The sequence below is a fragment of the Salvelinus namaycush genome, unplaced genomic scaffold (genome assembly GCF_016432855.1).
Source record: "Salvelinus namaycush isolate Seneca unplaced genomic scaffold, SaNama_1.0 Scaffold1890, whole genome shotgun sequence".
In the NCBI taxonomy this organism is placed as follows: domain Eukaryota; kingdom Metazoa; phylum Chordata; class Actinopteri; order Salmoniformes; family Salmonidae; genus Salvelinus; species Salvelinus namaycush.
Genome location: NW_024058664.1, coordinates 16110 through 34755, shown reverse-complemented (window position 1 = coordinate 34755; position 18646 = coordinate 16110). Strand labels below are relative to the sequence as shown.

At 44.7% G+C, this 18646-nt stretch overlaps 1 protein-coding gene across 1 annotated transcript in view; it reads right to left on the bottom strand.

The window, feature by feature from the left end:
* The window catches only part of LOC120037816 (ras-associated and pleckstrin homology domains-containing protein 1-like), a gene marked incomplete at its 3' end in the record, with an annotated part of 33567 nt that extends 15160 nt beyond the window's left edge, over nucleotides 1-18407 (bottom strand). Inside the window, exons 1-3 of the mRNA XM_038983780.1 lie at nucleotides 18273-18407; nucleotides 9745-9859; nucleotides 5402-6006 (exon numbers count right to left, since the gene is read on the bottom strand). Of these exons, the coding sequence (XP_038839708.1) occupies nucleotides 5402-6006; nucleotides 9745-9859; nucleotides 18273-18407 (855 nt within the window). The remainder of the gene's footprint in view (nucleotides 1-5401; nucleotides 6007-9744; nucleotides 9860-18272) is intronic.
* Nucleotides 18408-18646: the final 239 nt, after the last annotated feature.

Sequence of the window (18646 nt, the reverse complement as noted above, 5' to 3'; positions counted from 1 at the left end):
ATTCAGTACATGGCCACTCCACTGTCCCTGCATTCAGTACATGGCCACTCCACTGTCCCTGCATTCAGTACATGGCCACTCCACTGTCCCTGTATTCAGTACATGACCACTCCACTGTCCCTGTATTCAGTACATGGCCACTCCACTGTCCCTGTATTCAGTACATGGCCACTCCACTGTCCCTGCATTCAGTACATGGCCACTCCACTGTCCCTGCATTCAGTACATGGCCACTCCACTGTCCCTGTATTCAGTACATGACCACTCCACTGTCCCTGCATTCAGCACATGGCCACTCCACTGTCCCTGTATTCAGTACATGGCCACTCCACTGTCCCTGCATTCAGTACATGGCCACTCCACTGTCCCTGCATTCAGCACATGGCCACTCCACTGTCCCTGTATTCAGCACATGGCCACTCCACTGTCCCTGTATTCAGCACATGGCCACTCCACTGTCCCTGTATTCAGTACATGGCCACTCCACTGTCCCTGTATTCAGTACATGGCCACTCCACTGTCCACATGGCCACTCCACTGTCCACATGGCCACTCCACTGTCCACATGGCCACTCCACTGTCCCTGTATTCAGCACATGGCCACTCCACTGTCCACATGGCCACTCCACTGTCCCTGCATTCAGCACATGGCCACTCCACTGTCCACATGGCCACTCCACTGTCCCTGTATTCAGTACATGGCCACTCCACTGTCCCTGCATTCAGTACATGGCCACTGAAGATTATCAAAGGTAAGCGATTCATTTTATTGCTTTTCTTACTTTCGTGACCAAGCTAACCAAGCTAATATAAGGCTAAGCTGTTATAGCATTGAAAGCTACACTCACAAATGCTTGGATTTCTTTCGCTGTAAAGTATATTTTCAAAATCTGACACGATAGGTGGATTAACAACAAGCTAAGCTGTGTTTTGGTATATTTCACTTGTGATTGCATGATTCTAAATATTTTTTATAATTTATGCATTTGGCGCCCTGCAATTCTAGCGGTTGTTTAGGAAAGTGATCCCGTAAAAGGGATCCGTAGCGCAGTGAAGTTAAATGTGAGAGTTGGTGAAGCGGGAGAACTTCCTGCAGACTTCTCCTTTAAAACACTTTCTCTGTTCAGAGAATCACACTCTCTACATAGACTAGACCATCTCTGTTCAGAGAATCACACTCTCTACATAGACTAGACCATCTCTGTTCAGAGAATCACACTCTCTACATAGACTAGACCATCTCTGTTCAGAGAATCACACTCTCTACATAGACTAGACCATCTCTGTTCAGAGAATCACACTCTCTACATAGACTAGACCATCTCTGTTCAGAGAATCACACTCTCTACATAGACTAGACCATCTCTGTTCAGAGAATCACACTCTCTACATAGACTAGACCATATTTATTCTAAATATTTTTCTGTCGTAGATTAAATATTACATGTGGGTGAGATTACTAAAGATTAGACAGACAGCCCTTTATAAACGACCCAGTCACTAAAGCAGGAGGAGCTAAATGAACCGCTGATCCCTAAACTTTGGAAAAATTAAACAATCAATTCCCTCTCAGCAGCTTTACAGCTCTCTCTGTGTCTTAAATGGGACCCTTTTCCTTATATAGTGCACTACATGGCCCCCTATTCCCTATATAGTGCACTACATGGCCCCCTATTCCCTATATAGTGCACTGTATGGCACAACATTCCCTACATGGAGCTCTGGTCGACAATAGAGAGCTATATAGGGAATGGGGTGCCATTTTGTAAGCATTCTCTCTCCATCAGTCAGTCTGGCAGTCAGTCTGGCAGTCAGTCTGGCAGCTTCAAATCAGTGAACCCAGTTTAATCTGCACATTTGGAGCCCTCTCCATCCCTCCCTGATGGATGGAGGAATGGATGGAGAAAAAGAAATCCCTTACTGTGCAGAAACACAGTAAATATGTAAATATATTGTAAATATTTATTTTCCCTTTTGTACTTTAACTATTTGCACATTGTTACAACACTGTATATAGACATAATATGACATTTGAAATGTCTTAATTCTTTTGGAACTTCTGTGAGTGTAATGTTTACTGTTCATATTTATTGTTTATTTCACTATTGTTTATTATCCATTTCTCTTCCTTTGGCAATGTAAACATGTTTCCCATGTCAATAAAGCCCCTTGAATTGAAATTAAATTGCGAGAAAGAGAGGTCTCAGGATTTTTATGTCTTTAAAATAAATGTTTTGACAAATTGTGGTGGAAATGATTTCTTGCGCAACACGTCGAGGTAAATTTGCGATGACATGTTGTGTGGTCCTCCCACTACGACTCAGGAAAGCATGTAGTTTATTAGGCTACAGATGAAATAAATGATGATGAACTTCACAGGGTGGTGGAAGTACACGGCGATGAGCTTGATGCTCCTTAACAATAAATATTGAGGGTCTTAAATTTGTTCGCTAGTGACATTGAGATCGGTGCTTAGCTGCCAATTTACAAATACAAATGATCTTGCTCTCATCCATCTCATCATATAAACCTAGAATCATATAACTTTATCAGCGAATTTTGTCTAGAGAGCATGCGAGAAAACCTGAAACCTGATTGGGCGTTAAAAATGCAATGGAAACAAAAGCCAGTCAAAAGTTTGGACATCTACTCATTCAAGGGTTTTTCTTTATTTTGACTATTTTCTACATTGTAGAATAATAGTGAAGACATCAAAACTATGAAATAACACATATGGAATCATGTAGTAACCAACAAAAGTGTTTTATATTTGAGATTCTTCAAAGTAGCCACCCTTTGCCTTGACGACAGCTTTGCACACTCTTGGCATTCTCTCAACCAGCGTCATGAGGTAGTCATCTGGAATGCATTTCAATTAACAGGTGTGCCTTCTTAAAAGTCAATTTGTGGAATTTCTTTCCTCCTTAATGCATTTGAGCCAATCAGTTGTGTTGTGACAAGGTAGGGGTGGTATACAGAAGATAGCCCTATTTGGTAAAAGACCAAGTCCATATTATGGCAAGAACAGTTCAAATAAGCAAAAAGAAACGACAGTCCATCAAGTCGCAAAAATCATCAAGATCGATGATGAAACTGGCTCTCATGAGGACCGCCACAGGAAAGGAAGACCCAGAGTTACCTCTGCTGCAGAGGATATGATGAAACTGGCTCTCATGAGGACCGCCACAGGAAAGGAAGACCCAGAGTTACCTCTGCTGCAGAGGATATGATGAAACTGGCTCTCATGAGGACCGCCAGAGGAAAGGAAGACCCAGAGTTACCTCTGCTGCAGAGGATATGATGAAACTGGCTCTCATGAGGACCACCAGAGGAAAGGAAGACCCAGAGTTACCTCTGCTGCAGAGGATATGATGAAACTGGCTCTCATGAGGACCGCCACAGGAAAGGAAGACCCAGAGCTCATTAGAGTTAACTGCACCTCAGATTGCAGCCCAAATAAATGCTTCAGAGTTCAAGTAACAGACACATCTCAACATCAACTGTTCAGAGGAGACTGCGCGAATCAGGTCTTCATGGTCAAATTGCTGCAAAGAAACCACTACTAAAGGACAACAATAAGCAGAAGACATTAGACCGGTCTGATGAGCCCAAATGAGATTTTTGGTTCCAACCGCCGTGTCTGCGAGACGCAGAGTAGGTGAGCGAATGATCTCCACATGTGTGGTTCCACCATGAAGCATGGAGGAGGTGGTGTGGTGGTGCTTTGCTGGTGTCACTGTCTATGATTTATTTAGAATTCAAGGCACACTTAACCAGCATGGCTACCACAGCATTCTGCAACGATACGCCATCCCATCTGGTTTGAGCTTAGTGGGACTATCATTTATTTTTCAACAGGACAATGACCCAACACACCTCCAGGCTGTGTAAGAGCTACTTGACTAAGGAGAGTAATGGAGTGCTGCATCAGATGACCTGGCTTAAACAATCACCCGACCTCAACCCAGTAGAGATGGTTTGGGATGAGAGTGAAGGAAAATAAGCCAACAAGTGCTCAGCATATGGGAACTCCTTGAAGACTGTTGGGAAAGCATTCCTCATGAAGCTGGTTGAGAGAATGCCAAGAGTGTGCAAAGCTGTCATCAAGGCAAAGGGTGGCTACTTTGAACAATCTAAATCTAAAATATATTTGTTTAACACCTTTTTTGGTTACTACATGATTCCATATGTGTTATTTCATAGTTGTGATGTCTTCACTATTATTCTACAATGTAGAAAATAGTAAAAAATACATAAAAAAAAAAAAGCTTGAATGAGAAGGTGAGTCCAAACCTTTGACTGGTACTGTATGTTTTTATTTATTTAGTAAGCGCTAAAGAGGTTTTCATTATTACATCATCATCATTATTACATCATCATCATTATTACATCATTATTACATCATCACGAACAGCCTTTTATCCAACAAAAAGTTACATTTGAAGGAAACATCTCTCGTGGGAAAATCTGCATATTTTATTGAACAGAAACTTAGCTAGTGTGGCATCCCCTTTCCCCTGCAGTGCTCACACACTCTCCACACCTGTACCACACGGCGACATGTGAGATGGAGGTGTACCATATTAATCCCCAAAGGGAAATTAGTTCATCTAACAGCCGCATGCAATTGTTGTCAAGCTACTTCATCCATAAACAACCTGACACCTACTTCATAACCCTATACCACTAGTGTAGTTAAATTAGCTTAATTTCTGTCATGGTCCTTCGAGCCGTAAAGCAGTGAGGTAAACCTGTAAATGTATCACTAGATAGAAAAGCAGTGAGGTAAACCTGTAAATGTATCGCTAGATAGAAAAGCAGTGAGGTAAACCTGTAAATGTATCGCTAGATAGAAAAGCAGTGAGGTAAACCTGTAAATGTATCACTAGATAGAAAAGCAGTGAGGTAAACCTGTAAATGTATCGCTAGATAGAAAAGCAGTGAGGTAAACCTGTAAATGTATCGCTAGATAGAAAAGCAGTGAGGTAAACCTGTAAATGTATCGCTAGATAGAAAAGCAGTGAGGTAAACCTGTAAATGTATCGCTAGATAGAAAAGCAGTGAGGTAAACCTGTAAATGTATCGCTAGATAGAAAAGCAGTGAGGTAAACCTGTAAATGTATCGCTAGATAGAAAAGCAGTGAGCTAAACCTGTAAATGTATCGCTAGATAGAAAAGCAGTGAGGTAAACCTGTAAATGTATCACTAGATAGAAAAGCAGTGAGGTAAACCTGTAAATGTATCACTAGATGGAAAAGCAGTGAGGTAAACCTGTAAATGTATCACTAGATAGAAAAGCAGTGAGGTCAACCTGTAAATGTATCGCTAGATAGAAAAGCAGTGAGGTTAACCTGTACTTATTTAGTGTGTATGGATGAGATTTAGGGCGTGTGCAGCCTACCTCGGTGTTGCCCGGGGGGCCCTGATTGGGTCCCTGTTGTGTAGGCGTGACCCCGTCCTGTTCCGAGGGCCTATCCAGAGAATCCATGCTGCTGGCCGACGCAGAGTTCACCGACGACCGAGACGAGAGGGAGAAAGACAGGGCCTCGTGTTCGCTGACCGTCCCCACCGAGCCTGTCCGGCGGTGTGTGTGATGGTGGGAGGCGGGCCTCCGCATGGTGGAGTAGGTGGAGCTGGAAGAGACGCTGGCCAGGGAGTGGGAGCTCTGTCTAGCAGCCTCGTCCATACTAAGAGACGCCTGCTCCAGCTGGGCCGTGATATCATCCAGGGACAGGTTGGAAGCCATGGGGCGCCCGTGGCGAGCTGCCACCGTAGAGGCCGGTGAGGCCCGGGTACTGGAGGAGGTACTGTCCCCGCTGCTGGAGGTGCCTCCTCCACTACCTCCAGCTCCACCGTGCCCCTTGGCACTGCTGCTGCGCCCGGCGGTGGGTTTTTGGCGGAGCTTGGCGTTTGGCTTGCCGATGGTGGTTAGCTCCTGCTCTATGGAACACAGGTCTGCCATCAGGGAATCCAGGTCTACATTGTCGCCACCCTGGTTTAGAGCCTCTGGAAGAGGAGGAAATCAAAACACAGTCATTGGTCTTGTCCAGAACGACAACAGCTACAGATTTTCACTAATGATTTTGCCTCGTGGTAGCATGCAAAGGGAGAACGTAATAGGACCAGGAATGGACCCCTGGGGGACTCCACAGCTGATGTCGTCCCTGATACATGGACCCCTCAGGCTTTAATAAACACACACATACATTACACATAGTAGGTGTGTGTACAAACTTTTGACTTGTACTGTGTGTGCACATACAGGACCAGTCAAAAAAGTTTGGACACACCTACTCATTTAAAGGTTTCTTTATTTTTTTACTATTTTCTACATTGTAGAATAATAGTGAAGACATCAAAAACTATGAAATAATACAAAAAAACAGCGTTATAAATCAATATATATTTTGAAATTCTTCAAAGTAGCCAACCCTTTGCCTTGAGAGCTTTGCACACAAAGTGGGAAAGCATTCCTCATGAAGCTGGTTGAGAGAATGCCAAGAGTGTGCAAAGTGGTCATCAAGGTAAAGGGTTGCTATTTGAAGAATCTCATCTAAAATATATTTGTTTAACACTTTTTTTGGTTGCGATATGATTCCACGTGTGTTATTTCATAGTTGTGATGTCTTCACTATTATTCTACAATGTAGAAAATAGTAAAAAGTAAAGAAAAACCCTTGAAGGAGTAGGTGTTTCTAAAGCTTTTGACCGGTACTGTATGTATGCATGTATGGTGTGTACACACACACACACACACACACACACACACACACACACACACACACACACACACACACACACACACACACACACACACACACACACACACACACACAGTGCTTTCCGATTCCTGCTTTCAGAAAAGTATTCAGACCCCTTTACTTTTCCACATTTTGTTATGTTACAGCCTGAATTATTAAAAATAGAACAAATTGAGATGTTGTGACACTGGGCCTACACACACACAACACACCATAATGTCAAAGTGGAATTATGTTTGAGAAAAAAAATTACACATTTATTAAAAATGAAAAGCTGAAATGTCTAAATATTCAACTACTTTGCTTTGGGAAGCTTAAATAAGTTCAGGAGTACAAATGAATGCTTAACAAATCACATAATACGCTGCGTGGACTCAAAGTGTGCAATAAGTGTTTAACATGATTTCTGAATGACTACCTCATCTCTTTGCCCCACACATACAATTATCTGTATGCTCCCTCCGTCAAGCAGTGAATTTCAAACACAGATTCATCCACTAAGAGCAAGGAGGTTTTTCAATGCCTCGCGTTGGGAACCTATTGGTAGATAAAACACTGCAGTTAGTCCACAATACTAAACCTAATTGACAGAGTAAAAAGGAAGCCTGTACAAAATTTAAAAAAATATTTCAAAACATGAATCCGGATTACAAAACTAAAACTGCAAAAAATGTGGCAAAGAAATTCACTTTGTGTCCTGAATACAAAGTGTCATGTTTGGGGTGAATCCAATACAACACATCACTGATTATCACTCTTCACATTTTCAAGCATGGTGGTGACTGCACCAAGTTATGGGTATGCTTGTCAGCAGCAAGGACTAGGGAGCTTTTTAGGATAAAAAGCAACAGAATAGAGCTATGCACAGGCAAGATCCTAGAGGAAAACCTGGTTCAGTCTGTGTTCCAATAGACAATGAGGAGATGAATTCACCTTTCAGCAGGATAATAACCTAAAACACAAGTTGCTTACCAAGACAACGTTCCTGAGTGACCTAGATACAGTTGACTTAATATCGGCTTGAAAATCTATGGCAAGACGAGAAAATAGGCTGTCTAGCAATGATCAACAATCAACTTGACAGAGATGGAAGAATTTTAAAAATAAATGTGCAAATACTGGTGTGAATACTTCTGAAATATTTCTGTATTTCATTTTCAATAAATTAGCAAAAATGTCAAACATGTTTTCACTTTGTCATTATGGGTTATTGTAATCAATTTTGAATCCAAGCTGTAACACAAAAAAATATGGAATATGTCAAGGGGTATGAATACTTTCAGAAGGCACTGAGTGTGTGTGTGTGTATATATATATATATATATATATATATATATATATATAAATATTATAAATATATATATATATATACAGTGGGGAGAACAAGTATTTGATACACTGCTGATTTTGCAGGTTTTCCTACTTACAAAGCATGTAGAGGTCTGTCATTTTTATCATAGGTACACTTCAACTGTGAGAGACGGAATCTAAAACAAAAATCCAGAAAATCACATTGTATGATTTTTAAGTAATTAATTTACATTTTATTGCATGACATAAGTTTTGATACATCAGAAAAGCAGAACTTAATATTTGGTACAGAAACCTTTGTTTGCAATTACAGAGAGAATACGTTTCCTGTAGTTCTTGACCAGGTTTGCACACACTGCAGCAGAGATTTTGGCCCACTCCTCCATACAGACCTTCTCCAGATCCTTCAGGTTTCGGGGCTGTCGCTGGGCAATACGGACTTTCAGCTCCCTCCAAAGATTTTCTATTGGGTTCAGGTCTGGAGACTGGCTAGGCCACTCCAGGACCTTGAGATGCTTCTTACGGAGCCACTCCTTAGTTGCCCTGGCTGTGTGTTTCGGGTTGTTGTCATGCTGGAAGACCCAGCCACGACCCATCTTCAATGCTCTTACTGAGTGAAGGAGGTTGTTGGCCAAGATCTCGCGATACATGGCCCCATCAATCCTCCCCTCAATATGGTGCAGTCGTCCTGTCCCCTTTGCAGAAAAGCATCCCCAAAGAATGATGTTTCCACCTCCATGCTTCACGGTTGGGATGGTGTTCTTGGGGTTGTACTCATCCTTCTTCTTCCTCCAAACACGGCGAGTGGAGTTTAGACCAAAAAGCTCTATTTTTGTCTCTTCAGACCACATGACCTTCTCCCATTCCTCCTCTGGATCATCCAGATGGTCATTGGCAAACTTCAGACGGGCCTGGACATGCGCTGGCTTGAGCAGGGGGACCTTGCGTGCACTGCAGGATTTTAATCCATGACGGCGTAGTGTGTTACTAAAGGTTTTCTTTGAGACTGTGGTCCCAGCTCTCTTCAGGTCATTGACCAGGTCCTGCCGTGTAGTTCTGGGCTGATCCCTCACCTTCCTCATGATCATTGATGCCCCACGAGGTGAGATCTTGCATGGAGCCCCAGACCGAGGGTGATTGACCGTTATCTTGAACTTCTTCCATTTTCTAATAATTGCGCCAACAGTTGTTGCCTTTTCACCAAGCTCCTTGCCTATTGTCCTGTAGCCCATCCCAGCCTTGTGCAGGTCTACAATTGTATCCCTGATGTCCTTACACAGCTCTCTGGTCTTGGCCATTGTGGAGAGGTTGTAGTCTGTTTGATTGAGTGTGTGGACAGGTGTCTTTTATACAGGTAACGAGTTCAAACAGGTGCAGTTAATACAGGTAATGAGTGGAGAACAGGAGGGCTTCTTAAAGAAAAACTAACCGGAATTCTTACTGGTTGGTAGGTGATCAAATACTTATGTCATGCAATAAAATGCTAATTAATTACTTAAAAATCATACAATGTGATTTTCTGGATTTTTGTTTTAGATTCCGTCTCTCACAGTTGAAGTGTACCTATGATAAAAAGTACAGACCTCTACATGCTTTGTAAGTAGGAAAACCTGCAAAATCGGCAGTGTATCAAATACTTGTTCTCCCCACTGTATATATATCTTCTATTTACCGTTGATGTTGTACATGGAGAAGCGGTTACAGAAGTTAGCCATGTTGGTCTCCTCTCTGAGAGGGGCCTTCTGAGGGGCCTTCTTTACAGTCTCTGTGAAGCCATCATCTAGATTCTGTACAGGGGACAGATTCACATCAGAGACTCTGTACAGGGGGACAGATTCACATCATCTAGACTCTGTACGGGGGACAGATTCACATCAGAGACTCTGTACAGGGGGACAGATTCACATCATCTAGACTCTGTACGGGGGACAGATTCACATCATCTAGACTCTGTACGGGGGACAGATTCACATCATCTCGACTCTGTACGGGGGACAGATTCACATCATCTCGACTCTGTACGGGGGACAGATTCACATCATCTCGACTCTGTACGGGGGACAGATTCACATCATCTCGACTCTGTACGGGGGACAGATTCACATCATCTCGACTCTGTACGGGGGACAGATTCACACCATCTATACTCTGTACGGGGGACAGATTCACATCATCTAGACTCTGTACAGGGGACAGATTCACATCATCTAGACTCTGTACAGGGGACAGATTCACATCATCTAGACTCTGTACAGGGGACAGATTCACACCATCTAGACTCTGTACGGGGGACAGATTCACACCATCTATACTCTGTACGGGGGACAGATTCACATCATCTAGAATCTGTACGGGGGACAGAGGAATCGTGAATACACGTCTCTCTGCTAGCTCACTGACGTCTCTGCTAGCTCACTGACGAGTGCACTGACGTCTGTGAATTGTTTGCCCTTTGTCAATGTTTATCAATTCCACATTAATTCACTATTAAAGTTACGGTTAATGCCCACATTTCCCCGGTAATCTAGAATGTTTGGTTACGGTAATTTCTGTTAAATACATAATATATTACATTAATTTACTGGTTATCGTGGTTCGGGTTGCAAAGCTACCGGTAATTTACCAAAGTTACCAGCATCTTCAGTAATTCGGGTAATTAACAGAAAATCTATGGCAATCGATCATAACTTTGGTAATTTATACTTGAATAACTTAATTTAGTATTAATATATAGTATTTGTGTATTATATCTGTGTCCATATCATCCATGAGTTTCTAGTCGACAGACCGTGTGGTTCAAGAGAAAATAGCCAAATGAATAAAAAATAAATAAAAATAAACATTGGTATTATTATCTGCAACTCTTCCACCTATTGACTGTTTTGACAACTGCCACCAGTTTGACGCCAAAACACCGACAACAAATACATATTGACATAGTAAAATAAATACAAGTTTGTAGTAAAATAAATACAAGTTTGTAAAAAAAAAAAATATTTAATCCTGCTGAAACACTCATATTAAACACGAACGGTATTCACTAAATTGATGGTTTATATTTAGGATATGTTTCAGAACTATCACTCCATTTTTGTAATTTAAAAATCATCTTATTTATTTAATGTATTTTACATAAAGTAAAAATTAAAAAAATGAGAGGGCCATAGATTATAACAGATAATCTGTGATAATCTGAAGTACCAAAAAGGGCCACTAGATGTCTTGTGATAGATTACATAAAATCCTTGAAAGATAACCAAAATTCTGGTAGTTTACTGTTAAACATAGAAAGTTTCCAGTATGATACCCTCCCCTTTCCAACCCTAAACGTAGTGGACACGTTTTTGGGGGGACTGCTCACAAACACCATAACACCTGTTATAAATAAGTGTTGGTTTACTTAATTATATTGACCAATTTAAAGTACATTTCTTCATTGTCTTTTGCTTGGAGCATGTGTCTGGTTTCTCCGTCTTGAGCGTGCATAGATGTACCTGGTCTGCTACCAGGATAGGAGCGGCTGCTTGTATATAATGTTGAGGGAACATGTGTCTGGTTTCTCCGTCTTGAGCGTGCATAGATGTACCTGGTCTGCTACCAGGATAGGTGCAGCTGCTTGTATATAATGTCGAGGGAACATGTGTCTGGTTTCTCCGTCTTGAGCGTGCATAGATGTACCGGGTCTGCTACCAGGATAGGAGCGGCTGCTTGTATATAAGTGTCAGATGATAAGGTTTTGCCTGATGAGAGGCTGTATCGTTTAAAATGTTGACAATCCAGAGTCATGTAAATGTGTCATCATCATCATCATCATCATCATCAGCACTGTGTAAATAAATCCTCCATTTTACACCTCTACCTTGGCTGCTTCCTGCTGAATCTTTGTCCTTAGGACTGCTAGAAGGACCGCATTTTAAAATGAGAAGGGTACATACGAGAACAGAACGGCAAAAAACAGACGAGTACTCGCCAACAGTTCTATACTGCTTAAAGCCCTATCCTCACGGGGCTAGTATTACTATAGAATGTGGACTAGTGTTACTATAGAATGTGGACTAGTGTTACTATAGAATGTGGACTAGTGTTACTATAGAATGTGGACTAGTGTTACTATAGAATGTGGGCTAGTGTTACTATAGAATGTGGACTAGTGTTACTATAGAATGTGGACTAGTGTTACTATAGAATGTGGGCTAGTGTTACTATAGAATGTGGACTAGTGTTACTATAGAATGTGGACTAGTGTTACTATAGAACGTGGACTAGTGTTACTATAGAACGTGGGCTAGTGTTACTATAGAACGTGGACTAGTGTTACTATAGAACGTGGACTAGTGTTACTATAGAACGTGGACTAGTGTTACTAGAGAACGTGGACTAGTGTTACTAGAGAACGTGGACTAGTGTTACTAGAGAACGTGGACTAGTGTCACTAGAGAACGTGGACTAGTGTCACTAGAGGACGTGGACTAGTGTCACTAGAGGACGTGGACTAGTGTCACTAGAGGACGTGGACTAGTGTCACTACAGGACGTGGACTAGTGTCACTACAGGACGTGGACTAGTGTCACTATAGAACGTGGACTAGTGTCACTATAGAACGTGGACTAGTGTCACTATAGAACGTGGACTAGTGTCACTGTAGAACGCGGACAAGTGTCACTGTAGAACGCGGGCTAGTGTCACTGTAGAACGCGGGCTAGTGTCACTGTAGAACGCGGGCTAGTGTCACTGTAGAACGCGGGCTAGTGTCACTGTAGAACGCGGGCTAGTGTTACTATAGAACGCGGGCTAGTGTTACTATAGAACGCGGGCTAGTGTTACTATAGAACGCGGGCTAGTGTTACTATAGAACGCGGGCTAGTGTTACTATAAAGCGCGGGCTAGTGTTACTATAGAACGCGGACTAGTGTTACTATAGAACGCGGACTAGTGTTACTATAGAACGCGGGCTAGTGTTACTATAGAACGCGGACTAGTGTTACTATAGAACGCGGACTAGTGTTACTATAGAACGCGGGCTAGTGTTACTATAGAACGCGGGCTAGTGTTACTATAGAACGCGGGCTAGTGTTACTATAGAACGCGGACTGGTGTTACTATAGAACGCGGACTGGTGTTACTATAGAACGCGGACTGGTGTTACTATAGAACGCGGACTGGTGTTACTATAGAACGCGGACTGGTGTTACTATAGAACGCGGACTGGTGTTACTATAGAACGCGGACTGGTGTTACTATAGAACGCGGGCTAGTGTTACTATAGAACGCGGGCTAGTGTTACTATAGAACGCGGACTAGTGTTACTATAGAACGCGGACTAGTGTTACTATAGAACGCGGACTAGTGTTACTATAGAACGCGGACTAGTGTTACTATAGAACGCGGACTAGTGTCACTATAGAACGCGGACTAGTGTCACTATAGAACGCGGGCTAGTGTCACTATAGAACGCGGACTAGTGTCACTATAGAACGCGGGCTAGTGTCACTATAGAACGCGGGCTAGTGTCACTATAGAACGCGGGCTAGTGTTACTATAGAACGCGGGCTAGTGTTACTATAGAACGCGGGCTAGTGTTACTGTAGAACGCGGGCTAGTGTCACTGTAGAACGCGGGCTAGTGTCACTATAGAATGCGGGCTAGTGTCACTATAGAATGCGGGCTAGTGTCACTATAGAATGCGGGCTAGTGTCACTATAGAATGCGGGCTAGTGTCACTATAGAATGCGGGCTAGTGTCACTATAGAATGTGGGCTAGTGTCACTATAGAATGTGGGTTAGTGTCACTATAGAATGTGGGCTAGTGTCACTATAGAATGTGGGCTAGTGTCACTATAGAATGTGGGCTAGTGTCACTATAGAATGTGGGCTAGTGTCACTATAGAATGCGGACTAGTGTCACTATAGAATGCGGACTAGTGTCACTATAGAATGCGGACTAGTGTCACTATAGAATGCGGGCTAGTGTCACTATAGAATGCGGGCTAGTGTTACTATAGAATGCGGGCTAGTGTTACTATAGAATGCGGACTAGTGTTACTATAGAATGCGGACTAGTGTTACTATAGAATGCGGGCTAGTGTTACTATAGAATGCGGGCTAGTGTTACTATAGAATGCGGGCTAGTGTTACTATAGAATGCGGGCTAGTGTTACTATAGAATGCGGGCTAGTGTTACTATAGAATGCGGGCTAGTGTTACTATAGAATGCGGGCTAGTGTTACTATAGAATGCGGACTAGTGTTACTATAGAATGCGGACTAGGTGTTACTATAGAATGCGGACTAGGTGTTACTATAGAATGCGGACTAGTGTTACTATAGAATGCGGACTAGGTGTTACTATAGAATGCGGACTAGGTGTTACTATAGAATGCGGACTAGGTGTTACTATAGAATGCGGGCTAGTGTTACTATAGAATGCGGGCTAGTGTTACTATAGAATGCGGGCTAGTGTTACTATAGAATGCGGGCTAGTGTTACTATAGAATGCGGGCTAGTGTTACTATAGAATGCGGGCTAGTGTTACTATAGAATGCGGGCTAGTGTTACTATAGAATGCGGACTAGTGTTACTATAGAATGCGGACTAGTGTTACTATAGAATGCGGGCTAGTGTTACTATAGAATGTGGGCTAGTGTTACTATAGAATGTGGGCTAGTGTTACTATAGAATGTGGGCTAGTGTTACTATAGAATGTGGGCTAGTGTTACTATAGAATGTGGGCTAGTGTTACTATAGAATGTGGGCTAGTGTTACTATAGAATGTGGGCTAGTGTTACTATAGAATGCGGGCTAGTGTTACTATAGAATGCGGGCTAGTGTTACTATAGAATGCGGGCTAGTGTTACTATAGAATGCGGACTAGGTGTTACTATAGAATGCGGACTAGTGTTACTATAGAATGCGGACTAGTGTTACTATAGAATGCGGGCTAGTGTTACTATAGAATGCGGACTAGTGTTACTATAGAATGTGGGCTAGTATTACTATAGAATGTGAGCTAGTGTTACTATAGAATGTGGACTAGTTTTACTATAGAATGTGGGCTAGTGTTACTATAGAATGTGGACTAGTGTTACTATAGAATGTGGACTAGTGTTACTATAGAATGTGGGCTAGTGTTACTATAGAATGTGGACTAGTATTACTATAGAATGTGGACTAGTGTTACTATAGAATGTGGTCTGGTGACCTGCTGGTATATAATGGTGACCTGCTGGTATATAATGGTGACCTGCTGGTATATAATGGTGACCTGGCGGTATATAACGGTGACCTGGCGGTATATAACGGTGACCTGGCGGTATATAACGGTGACCTGGCGGTATATAACGGTGACCTGGCGGTATATAACGGTGACCTGGCGGTATATAACGGTGACCTGGCAGTATATAACGGTGACCTGGCGGTATATAACGGTGACCTGGCGGTATATAATGGTGACCTGCTGGTATATAACGGTGACCTGGAATAATACAATTACAATATAAATCAGGTAAGTAAATACAGAATAAAGGTCATACATAACCAAACCAAATGTATTTTGGAAATCATAACTGACATTTCTAGACGACCTGTGCGAGGCGCGGTGAGTCGACCTGTGCGAGGCGCGGTGAGCCGACCTGTGCGAGTCGGGGTTAACCGACCTGTGCGAGTCGGGGTTAACCGACCTGTGCGAGCCGCGGTGAGCTGCGGTGAGCCGACCTGTGCGAGACGCAGTGAGCCGACCTGTGCGAGTCGCGGTGAGCCGACCTGTGCGAGTCGCGGTGAGCCGACCTGTGCGAGTCGCGGTGAGCCGACCTATGCGAGTCGGGGTTAACCGACCTGTGCGAGCCGCGGTGAGCTGCGGTGAGCTGACCTGTGCGAGTCGGGGTTAACCGACCTGTGCGAGTCGCGGTGAGCCGACCTGTGCGAGTCGGGGTTAACCGACCTGTGCGAGTCGCGGTGAGCCGACCTGTGCGAGTCGGGGTTAACCGACCTGTGCGAGCCGCGGTGAGCTGCGGTGAGCCGACCTGTGCGAGACGCAGTGAGCCGACCTGTGCGAGTCGCGGTGAGCCGACCTGTGCGAGTCGCGGTGAGCCGACCTGTGCGAGTCACGGTGAGCCGACCTATGCGAGTCGGGGTTAACCGACCTGTGCGAGCCGCGGTGAGCTGCGGTGAGCCGACCTGTGCGAGTCGGGGTTAACCGACCTGTGCGAGTCGCGGTGAGCCGACCTGTGCGAGTCGGGGTTAACCGACCTGTGCGAGTCGCGGTGAGCCGACCTGTGCGAGTCGGGGTTAACCGACCTGTGCGAGCCGCGGTGAGCTGCGGTGAGCCGACCTGTGCGAGACGCAGTGAGCCGACCTGTGCGAGTCGCGGTGAGCCGACCTGTGCGAGTCGCGGTGAGCCGACCTGTGCGAGTCGCGGTGAGCCGACCTGTGCGAGTCACGGTGAGCCGACCTGTGCGAGTCGGGGTTAACCGACCTGTGCGAGCCGCGGTGAGCTGCGGTGAGCCGACCTGTGCGAGTCGGGGTTAACCGACCTGTGCGAGTCGCGGTGAGCCGACCTGTGCGAGTCGGGGTTAACCTACCTGTGCGAGTCGCGGTGAGCCGACCTGTGCGAGTCGGGGTTAACCGACCTGTGCGAGTCGGGGTTAACCAACCTGTGCGAGTCGCGGTGAGCCGACCTGTGCGAGTCGTAGTTATCTAGCTCTCCCAGCCAGGGTTAGGGTTAGTTACCTGTGTGAGTTTATCCAGCTCTCCCAGCCAGGGTTAGGGTTAGTTACCTGTGTGAGTTTATCCAGCTCTCCCAGCCAGGGTTAGGGTTAGTTACCTGTGTGAGTTTATCCAGCTCTCCCAGCCAGGGTTAGGGTTAAGTTACCTGTGTGAGTTTATCCAGCTCTCCCAGCCAGGGTTAGGGTTAAGTTACCTGTGTGAGTTTATCCAGCTCTCCCAGCCAGGGTTAGGGTTAGTTACCTGTGTGAGTTTATCCAGCTCTCCCAGCCAGGGTTAGGGTTAGTTACCTGTGTGAGTTTATCCAGCTCTCCCAGCCAGGGTTAGGGTTAGTTACCTGTGTGAGTTTATCCAGCTCTCCCAGCCAGGGTTAGGGTTAGTTACCTGTGTGAGTTTATCCAGCTCTCCCAGCCAGGGTTAGGGTTAGTTACCTGTGTGAGTTTATCCAGCTCTCCCAGCCAGGGTTAGGGTTAGTTACCTGTGTGAGTTTATCCAGCTCTCCCAGCCAGGGTTAGGGTTAGTTACCTGTGTGAGTTTATCCAGCTCTCCCAGCCAGGGTTAGGGTTAGTTACCTGTGTGAGTTTATCCAGCTCTCCCAGCCAGGGTTAGGGTTAAGTTACATGTGTGAGTTTATCCAGCTCTCCCAGCCAGGGTTAGGGTTAGTTACCTGTGTGAGTTTATCCAGCTCTCCCAGCCAGGGTTAGGGTTAGTTACCTGTGCGAGTTTATCCAGCTCTCCCAGCCAGGGTTAGGGTTAGTTACCTGTGTGAGTTTATCCAGCTCTCCCAGCCAGGGTTAGGGTTAGTTACCTGTGTGAGTTTATCCAGCTCTCCCAGCCAGGGTTAGGGTTAGTTACCTGTGTGAGTTTATCCAGCTCTCCCAGCCAGGGTTAGGGTTAGTTACCTGTGTGAGTTTATCCAGCTCTCCCAGCCAGGGTTAGGGTTAGTTACCTGTGTGAGTTTATCCAGCTCTCCCAGCCAGGGTTAGGGTTAGTTACCTGTGTGAGTTTATCCAGCTCTCCCAGCCAGGGTTAGGGTTAGTTACCTGTGTGAGTTTATCCAGCTCTCCCAGCCAGGGTTAGGGTTAGTTACCTGTGTGAGTTTATCCAGCTCTCCCAGCCAGGGTTAGGGTTAGTTACCTGTGTGAGTTTATCCAGCTCTCCCAGCCAGGGTTAGGGTTAGTTACCTGTGTGAGTTTATCCAGCTCTCCCAGCCAGGGTTAGGGTTAGTTACCTGTGTGAGTTTATCCAGCTCTCCCAGCCAGGGTTAGGGTTAGTTACCTGTGTGAGTTTATCCAGCTCTCCCAGCCAGGGTTAGGGTTAGTTACCTGTTAGGGTTAGTTACCTGTGTGAGTTTATCCAGCTCTCCCAGCCAGGGTTAGGGTTAGTTACCTGTGTGAGTTTATCCAGCTCTCCCAGCCAGGGTTAGGGTTAGTTACCTGTGTGAGTTTATCCAGCTCTCCCAGCCAGGGTTAGGGTTAGTTACCTGTGTGAGTTTATCCAGCTCTCCCAGCCAGGCTCCAAACATCTTGTCTAGATCCTGATCCTCTTTATCACTGTCCTCCTCCTCTCCTCCTCCTCCCTCTGTATGGTCCAGCTCCTCGTCTGACAGCTGATCCATCTGCAACACACACACGGTAATGTTAGTCGTATTTTAGCATGTGGTGGAGTGCTTAGCGGCTGAGACGTTGGGAGCTCTGGGCAGGTAGATCAAAAGGAAGCTATTAAGGCCACAGGCGCACACGCATCGCGTGTCAGTCCCGTTCATTCTCCGACAGGCACAGCGTGGAAACCCTACGTTTCCATGGTAACCTCGGATTCCAGTCACACCTAGCTACCGACTCCACCCCGGTGTCTAAA